Source organism: Camellia sinensis, chromosome 4 (genome assembly GCF_055761805.1).
Source record: "Camellia sinensis isolate YWXY chromosome 4, ASM5576180v1, whole genome shotgun sequence".
Taxonomy (NCBI): Eukaryota; Viridiplantae; Streptophyta; class Magnoliopsida; order Ericales; family Theaceae; genus Camellia; species Camellia sinensis.
Genome location: NC_138964.1, coordinates 78,410,039 through 78,419,773, shown reverse-complemented (window position 1 = coordinate 78,419,773; position 9,735 = coordinate 78,410,039). Strand labels below are relative to the sequence as shown.

Genomic DNA, 9,735 nt, shown 5'->3' with positions numbered 1-9,735 from the left:
TAAATAAAGTTTTTGGTGACTAAATGTTTAGTAGCCAAAAAAACAAAATAAAACTTGTTGGTTACTAAAAATTTAGTAGCCAAAAACAAACCAAAGATTTTTTTGCAACTAAAAATTTAGTAGTAAAAAATATATAAGACTTTAGGCGACTAAATAGTTTAGTAGCTAAAAAAAAATATGAAAATTAATTTTTTTTGGCGACTAAATATTTAGTAGCTAATAATAAATGATACTTTGGGCGACTAAAAGTTTTAGTCGCTGAAAATGAAAATTAATTTTATTTGAAAATTTTTGACGACTAATATTTTGTCGCCAATTTATGATTTTTGGCTACTAAAAAATATTTAGTCGCCAATACCTCATACTTTTCCCTACTAAAACATTAGTAGCCATTTATAGGACTTTTGGCGACTAAATTTTTTTTAGTCGCCAAAACCTTCCCCGACCGTTTTCCCGAGACAAATCTAGCAACCAAAATATTTAGTCGTGAAAAGGCTTCGGCGACTAAAAACTTTACTTTTGGCGACTAAAACTTTAGTCGCCAAAAGTGCATTTTCTTGTAGTGTGTGTATACTAATATGACCCATTCTAAGGGACAATAGACTCCAAAATTTGTGACCCCATAACCCCCAATTGATTTGTAACACTCATTATGTTTTTTTTTTTCCCTCTCTCCTCCCTTTCTCTCTCACAAATGTGTGGGGGTGTGGGGTCCGAGGGTTTGTAGCGGGGCTGCATTCTAAGGTCTTGTTTGGAAAGTAAGCTATTTGGCTATTTTAGCATGGCTAAAATCTTGTGTTTGAGAAGTTAATTGGGTTTTTTTTTTTTTTTTTTTCAGTTGCTTTGATGGTTGTGAGAAAAAAGTAAAATTATTATGGGTTAGGTTAGATGTCTTATTAGTTATTTTAGTTTATTTTGTATTTCAGTGGGCTATTTTTGCCCAACCAACTTCCCAAACAAGGCTTAAACACTATCCTTTGAGTGATGCTTTCGTGTTTCCTCTGAATCTCCATTGACATGTCTATTGATTGGGATTAGGGTTTTATGTGCATTTATTACCAAAGTCTGATTCTTTTAAAACAAAATTTTCAAAACCAATTAATTTTAAACTTAAGCTCTGAAAATATTTTTCATGTAAATTGATTTTGCACAAAAGGAAAAAAAAAATTCTTTTTATTTTCCAGTTATTTGGTTGACACTTCAAACAACCACTTTCTGTTGTATGCATTGGGTAGAAGTCAACAAAGAGTCTTTGAGTTCTAAAAATATCAATGTATTGAAAGCATAGTTGTTAAATCGTTTTGAATTGTGAATCGAAATGAGATTGTACCGAATCGCGAATCGAATCGAATCGTGAATCGTAAAGATTCGGTCACCTTTTTTAAATTACATAGAATAATATATCTACACACTTAATATTAAATATATCTAATAAATACGAAATACTTAAACTTAAATCAATGAAAAATATTGTTTTAAATGATGATCACGTGGTTTAAATAAGAAATGATGATCATGTGGTCTAAATAAGAAGTTAATACGGGTTCCCATATGTACCACTTCACATCTTCCCTTTTAGCTACTATTTCTTATTAACCATTCTTAATAAAGAAAGCAAACAAAGATAAATTTTCAATTTTCAAGTAACAATAACTCAACAACAACGTTTTTTTTTTTAAACTTTTTACAAGGTTGAAAAACCAAAATCTTTAATTTTTTTTCTAAAATCTCACTTGATGACTTCAAAAAATTCATTTTATAAATGCAAGTACTTAGATAAAATTGAATATGTAAGTTTAGAATATTGTAGAGAGAGAATTTATTTATTTTTGCTAAGGTTTGAGTATTTGAGAGTAAATAGCAAGGTTGTGTGGCTGATTCGGTTGTGTGAACCCTTTTCCAAAAATAAAAAAGCAAAAAAAGAAAGCCAAACATCGATTTTAGCAATTCACGATTCATCGATTCGGTTCATCGATTCACTAATTCGGTTCACCGATTCACCTACGATTCATAGCTATTTGCGATTCACACAACCTGTTCGTATCGATTGCCCATTGAATCAAATCGTATGATTCGAATTGCGAATCGTACGATTCTAATAACAAAGATTGAAAGAGCTAAGCTGGAAGTGAACTTTTTAAGAAAATTGACTTTGTGAAATTTTTAATGGTAAGTCATTTTGGGGATTATGATGAAAAATACCTTTTCTCAATAAATATGTTACTTTTTATTCAACCAAACAATGAAAAATGTATAAAATATTTTTGAGAAAATATTTTAAGTCGAAACAAACAGAGCCTAGATAAACTTATTTTTTAGATGTGTTGTGTTGTGTACGGTTAGGTGGTTGGTTTATGTTGTATTTGGTTTGATTTTTCCAAAAACCTTTTTTAGATGAGTTCTTGTTTATTTTTAGTGATTTTTTTTATAAATATTTTAATAAAATTTCTTTTACTTTTTAGATGCACCTAATTGAGATGCATCTAAAAAGTAAAAGCAAATTGACTAAAATATTAAAAAAATACTAAAGAAAACAAAAATTCGAACAAATATCTGTATGCATTTTTGTTCGGGTTTTTGTTTGTTTTTAATATATATATATATTTTTTTCATATTGTAGTTAAAAAATTTTACTTTTTAGATACATCTAATCTTGATGTATCTAAAAAGTAAAAAAATTGGCTAAAATATGAAAAAAAATTAGTAAAGACAAAACGAAAACATATCTAAAAATAATTTATGAAAACTGTAACCAAATGTTTTATAAAGTTGTCATGACTTCAATAATTTTAAAGCCGTGAGTCTTCAACTTTAAAGCAAACATGACTTCATGAAACAATATGAATTTGAGAATTAAGTTTAAAACTACTTGAATTTGAGATTTAAAAAAAATAAATAAAATAACATGCTTTTGGTCAAAAAACTTCTGAACTCAACTAGGTTGGGCTTTATGAAATTGTTACCAATGTGTGTGTGTGTTCTGGTAATATAAGTTGTCAGCAATGTTTCAGGTTGTTTTTCGTGGCAATTTCTTGTTCTTAGTTTCTTATTTTTATGAGAGCAAATTATGCGCTGTCATAAAAAATATATATATGGGATTATTATGCATAAGTTAACAAATGTTAATTCTATTAAATGAAAAATTTGCTTCTACCGCCTATATAAAAAAAGTTATTTACGGATCAGTCAAAAGCACAAGGAACAAGTCATATTTGCCTATATATGTCTCTTCTTATTGCCACCAAATCTGTCCTATCACCACCTATTCAAACACCCATCACCATGGCCGCCTTCTCTAATTAAATTATCACAACCGCTGGATTAGTGTTATCAAATTCAACATAAAAGCAAACCTCTGAATCATGGACACCTCTCCGTATGTGACGTACAGGTGTCGGACATGCTGGGACACGTTGAAGACACGCTAAAATTTTTGAATTTTTTACTAAAATAGCATACCTAAATAAAGTTGATAAATTTGATAAAATTAAATATTTGACATAAAATAAATAAATATTTAAAAACATGGCATATAAATTATAATAAACATATAAAATTATATGTTTTGCACATGTCACCAATGTGTGTTGTCTTGCATTTTTTAAAAATTTGTGTATCTGTGTCCGTGTCGGTGCTTCTTAGAAGAAGCAAACTCAATCGGTTGCTCCAAAATACATGGCCATTACTGATATGGAATCAACATGCCAAAATTTAACTAATGCTCTCTTTCACCCTAATTCATATTAATTTCCTCTGATACAAAGAAGTACGAACACTTCTAAAAATGTGGCGTGTACATGTTGTGTCGTGTTAGACACTGACACTTGTCAAAAAGTGTCTTATGTTAAGAAAAAAAAAAAAGACCCGGACACTTGGAGAACACATGTGTCCATTGATTAAACGTATGAAACTAATTATAAGTTTAAACTAAATAACTCAGGATACAATAATAGAAAAAAAAACAATGTAAATTTATAAAATTAAGTGTTATATTGTATTTTTTTAATTTTCTTTAAATGATATATTCATATATATGACATGTAATTAATATATAAAATTATATATTTTGTATGTGTTCTCCACATGCCGTGTCTTGTATTTTTTGAAAATCGGTGTGTCGTATCTATGCCTATGCTTATATATATAGATCTACGTGGTTACATTTTGTGTGTTTGTATATGATGAAAACCTAGGTGTTAGAAGTAGTGCGAAGGAGGGGGCACGTTTGTGGGGAAGAATGGATGATGGGTAAAAATGACTTTTTGCTATGTTTTTTACTTACTAATAATTACTTATGAATAAATATTTTCATTAAACGCACTTATCTGTAATAAATTTGTTATTTATTGTTGTAAATGTAATAATCTCTTTATTTATTTATGATTAATCTTTGTGTGAGAACCCTGGTTGTTTTTTATTTGAATTACATTATTTTATGTTGTTTATGAAATCACTTCAGGAGTAAATTTGAAAGCTCTTAGGGAGACTTTGAATGCCTTACCATATTTGTGGCTAAATGGTTAGCTCTAGGTTGCTAGTTTCCTTCTTTGTACCTTTTTTCCAGGGCCGACCCTGGCCTAAAGCCAGTAAGGCCTCTGCCTTAGGCCCCAAAATTTTGACCCAAAAATAGGGCTCCAAATTTAGTAAAATGTTATAGGCCTAATGTGTCTCTTTTTTTTTTTTTTTTTTTTAAGGATCAATTTAAAGGGCCCCCAAATTTTTTATTGGGTCCATGTATGGTTTAGTCCATATTTATTTATAAGTGTAGTTTGGCCCATATTTATTAAAATGAAAATATATATTTAAAAAAAAAGTGTTTGGCCCCAAGAAGAACAATACATAGAATATATGGGCCCTAATTTTTTTTTTTACCTTCTTTATCTATTAGATTTTAGTGGAATAAATAATTTTGCCCTAATTTTTTTACCTAGGTCTTTATCAGTTTTAATTGAATAATTTTTTCCTAATTTTTTTTGTCTTGATTTTGTTTCATTAAATTGTTTTGTTTATAATTTTAATGATTATATGTGCAAGTAAATTTTTTTGTAGCTACAAACAAATAGAAAAGTTATAACTTATCGTTTTATCTATGAACTTTTTTTTTTCAATGTAAGAAGGGCTCCACTTTCAAAATTCGTCTTAGAACCCCTAAATCTCATGGCCGGCCCTGCTTTTTCCCTCCCCTTTTTTTTCTTCTAAAACTTCTAATTGATTTTGTTTTGTTTCTTTGTATATATAAGTTTACAGCAGAGGGAATTTCATCATAGGAGAAGAGATGGATTGCCCTATACCAGCATGTGCAAAGTGCACATTGAATTGCTTATTGATTCATGGGAAGAATAAGGACCCATCAACTGTTGCTACCTCTTTTTTCAAAATCATGATTGGTGATAATTTTTCAAAAGTTCTGGTATAGTTACATTTCTACAATTCCTTGTTAGTTATTTTAAAATACTGTTTCTCTAACACTATTGGTCCTCCATCATATGTGATTGGAAAAATCATAAGTTTCATACTTCTCTATAGTACCCTACGCTGGGGGCCTTTGGAGTCGGTTCAAGAATTTTAGGGTTTGGTTCCAACACCAATACACCCCCATTCCCAAAATGTATGGTAACTGCATACTTCATAATCTAAAAAAATAGTACCATGTTTCCAAGGGTCTGATTAGGATGGGTGGTCTTTTGGGGTTTGGAAGTGTCGAGAATTAATGCTACAATTTTATTTGTAAAATGTTTGAAGGTTATGTTTTGAGATTCAGTTTCTCTCAGAAATCTTCCCATATGAGGAAGAAAATCCATATGATAGGAAGTGCCATATGACACTCCAAACAGCAACAGTATATAGTGGTCACTCTTCCCCATTGGCCAATTGTGGACCATCTGATTCCCCCACAATCTTGAGGGTCATTGGTCAGGATCATGTGTTTCGTTGTTCTGCTATCATTGTGATTTGAAACGGATTTCATTGCTCTGTTTGCATTTATGTCTCATAGCATAAATTATTTGATTTAGTTATTGTTTAATCTTATTTTTCCTTCTGTTGATTTTAACATTGTTTCCTAGTGTTGAGTGAAGTAGAGGGTTGTGGTTTGCTATATTGTGGATGGTATAATGATGGACCTTCCTATTCTGGTTGTCATTTTTTTTTGTTGTCCTTTCATTGTGATTATCTACTTATCCTTGTTAATAGTGGACAACATGACATTGCAGAAATTTTTGCACCTGAAACATTAAAAACAATAGAAAATTTGGGGATTCAATTAATCTATAACGAAGGGGAAAAAAATAGAAAAAAAGGAAAAAGGAAAAAGGAAAAAAAAAGAGAGCAGAAATTGCAATCTGCAAAATTTTTATTACAGGAAGTGTTAGCTGAGTTAATTTGGAGTTTCTCTGAATTAATCATTAATTTTTCTTGGTCTCATGGTATATTTTTCTTGGTAGCAGTATCATATCACGTATGCACGTGTGTTTGTTTTATTGCTCAGTTAATGTAGTTGACCTGAAAAGGGTTCTCAGTGTCAAAATCTCAAAACATTTGTAGTCATTGTTTGCTTGTGTATGAATTGTAAGGTTGCATAAGAGCAACTCTAATGTCATGCCAAATCCTTGAGCCAAAGCCATTTTCAGCTATACCCTCATAAACAAAGGGAATTATGAACACTAGATGCTTTTTGGGAAGTAGATCTAATGGTCACAAATTGATATGAGAGCTGTTTGTGCCAAAATAACATGGGACCATTGGATTTGTATAGCTAAAAATGACCTTTTTTGTATTGTATGAAGCAAAAAAGTTACTTTGACAAAGCCATTTTACTTTTCACCATTGGAGTTGCTCTAACAAACTTTTTGTTGTAGTTAACTTTGCAACTATAGTATCTGTATTAAACTTTTGCAGATTTTCTGCTTAAACCATCCATCTTATGTTCTCTAAGTTGTTATTTCTTTGCAGTTCTTGCCTCCTAAATTTGCCCGAACAGTGTCAGACTTGATTGATCAAAAAACTCAGCTGGAGGATGCAAGCGGGCAGAGGTGGACGGTAACATTATCCAAATATGATGGGTCCTTGGCTTTCCAACAGGGATGGCCTGCTTTTTCACTCGAACATGGTCTAGAAATTGAAGATTTTGTGTTATTCCATTACATAGAGCAATCTCACTTTGTTGTTCAAATCTATGGAAAAAGTGGGTGTGAAAAACTCTATTTTTCAAAGGAAAATAGCAATCAGAAGAAACGAACAAAGGCTAACAGAGATTCCTGTGCCAAAGATGAACAATGCCACACAATTGATAATGTTTCTATAAATTCTATGAACAAAGAGGGTTCAAATACTTCTACTGTATCTGGTTCTGAAAGTGAAATAAGCCGAAGGCTGCCAATGGCAACCACGTATACCACTTCAAACATTGATAACGTCAATGAAAGGCTTCATCATGTTCCCAGAACAAAATGCATCGAAGAACCATTTTATATGATTGATAGAGATTCTGGGGTAGGACAAGTGGACCGCTTGAGCTCTGTATAAGACTTGGCAGACTTTGAAATGCAGAGGACATCCGTTGTTGATGGAACTAAAGAAGTTCTGGTAGAAGATGTAAGGCCCCTTTCCCATGTTAATACAATGCCGCAATCTCAAGCTGAAGTCGAAATAGTGGACAAGTTACCTGTGACTGAAGAGGTAGTGAGGCAGACAACGCTTTCAGATGTACCTAACTTGCCAATTCTTGAGAAAATAAGGAGTTTCAAATGATGGATAACGTGTCTAATCAAGATTCTGGCAGTTTACCTCTTTCAATTATCACTCGATATCATTTTACTCTTTTTTATCTTTAAACCATACATTTAGACTCAGCTATTAAAAATTATACAAAAACCCCTTTTCTAGAGGGGTGGAAGTGAAACGATTTTGATAATTGAGAGATTTAAATGTAGATTTTAAAATTAAGGGGGTTACAGTTGATTTTATTTGATTGTTGTGATGGGTAAAATGTAACTAACCTTTTGAAAAAGGATAATGGGCGATCAACATATAACAACTTTTTTTGAGCGAGATTATTATGCTTCTTATCTTTTTTGGAGTGTTGAATAAGAAAGCCCCAAATGAGCCTAGTGCCATGGCCTTGGTTATTTACAAAGTTTTACTCCTTAAAATATGTAAATCCTTAAGGCATTTTATTTGAGATATGAATTGGTTTTGTAATTGTATGACATGCTATAGATTCAAGTTTAGGGGTGAATATATAATACAGTTAGACAATCGCAAGTTTTACTTGATCTAACTCACAAGTTTGCAAGAAAGAGAAATGAAGGGTTCTCTTTATATTCACCTTTGTATTCACCTTAAAAATCTTAGGCCTTTTCTAAAATATTCCAGAACATACAAAGGAGTTATGAACAAGTTTCTTATGGAAGTTTTCTTTATTCTACATGAAGGTTCTAGCATCCTTCCTAAAAATATCTATACAAATATCTATCTCATTCTAGAAGTATGTATAAGGGTCTTTTACCACCTTCATTTCCCTAGGAGGTTCTAGAAACTTCTATTGCTTCTATTCCTCGAATCTTCACTTAAATGCTCTAGAACTTATTCTAGATCCTGTCATGTACATTATAGAATTATATACCATATTTTCACATTTTCTCAAATCTTCCAAGAGCTTCCGGAATATTTCTTAGCTTCCTTTCCTTGAGATTTTCTCATGGTAGGCAATTATGTCTAGGTAATCCGGAATATTTCTTACAATTTTTATATGCTTAAAATTTCGTAACATGTTTTTTTTTTCCCCTCTCACTATGGCCATTACTACTCAACATATATATCAAATCTCATTATTTTCATACACAATAAACGTTAATAGGGTAAGGTTCAAACTCTCAACTTAATTTTTTTTTAATCTTTAATTTTTTAATAATGAAAATATTAAGTGTCATTATGTGTTGCATTTTAATTAGCTCATAATTAAATTCATGAAGTTTTATATTAAACCCTTAAATTATGCTACCATAATTACCATTTCCAATTACTTCATTAATTTATATTTACCATACCAAATTTATTTTCAAAATTGCTTCCCTAAGATTGCATTAATGCATGATTTTGATACATTCATACACACATGAAAAAAATTAATTCTTTAACTTAAAATTTAGACATTATTGATTATTTGACACGGTCTGGGCTTCTTTCCAGTCCTCCATCATACTAGAAAAGTGTTGTTGGGCCTTGTGCCCTCACTTTTGGGCACCATTTTAATAATCTGAACCATTCATATTTTAAGATTCGTCGTGTACATCATCCCTATAAAAAATCAAGTCGATAAAATAACGGCAATCATGTGTTTGTGTGCAAAAAATGAATGGTGAGAAAATAAACAGTTCATAAAAAATTGATCCAAACACATGATTTTCGTTATTTGATTGACTTGATTTTTTGCAGGGATGATGTACTCGACGAATCCTAAAATGTAAATTCGAATCATCAAAACAGGGGCCAAAATTGGTCCATTGAATGTTTAATCCAATATTAGAACCCCCAAACTAGCTCATACCGATTACGAATCGATAAATTATGATATAATTTATACATAATATTTAAATTTATTATTATTAAATATTTTTACTAAGATTAAATTTAAAATATGACATATAATTGAGGACAGCTTTATCTTAGATAATTTTTTAATATCTGAATATATGTAGCTATTTATTTCATAGTGGTAGCATAAATATATAATTT

At 30.9% G+C, this 9,735-nt stretch overlaps 1 protein-coding gene and 1 non-coding gene across 2 annotated transcripts; both read left to right on the top strand.

The window, feature by feature from the left end:
* The first annotated feature begins 5,246 nt into the window (after positions 1-5,246).
* LOC114290324 (B3 domain-containing protein Os01g0905400-like) lies at positions 5,247-7,652 on the top strand. The gene is made up of 2 exons (XM_082925194.1): positions 5,247-5,410; positions 6,952-7,652. Exons 1-2 carry the CDS (start codon positions 5,276-5,278, stop codon positions 7,522-7,524), a joined length of 708 nt encoding a protein of 235 aa, XP_082781320.1. The 5' UTR covers positions 5,247-5,275; the 3' UTR covers positions 7,525-7,652.
* On the top strand, positions 5,779-5,844 carry LOC114290634 (small nucleolar RNA U49). Its single transcript, XR_003639084.1, has one exon. It is a non-coding gene; the product is annotated as a small nucleolar RNA U49 (small nucleolar RNA).
* Positions 7,653-9,735: the final 2,083 nt, after the last annotated feature.

Bases quoted from the DNA above. Each gene is read 5' to 3' on its own strand.
- LOC114290324 (XM_082925194.1), top strand. From the start codon at position 5,276: ATGGATTGCCCTATACCAGCATGTGCAAAGTGCACATTGAATTGCTTA. The intron at 5,411-6,951 runs GTATAGTTACAT...ATTTCTTTGCAG, and splicing joins ATAATTTTTCAAAAGTTCTG to TTCTTGCCTCCTAAATTTGC.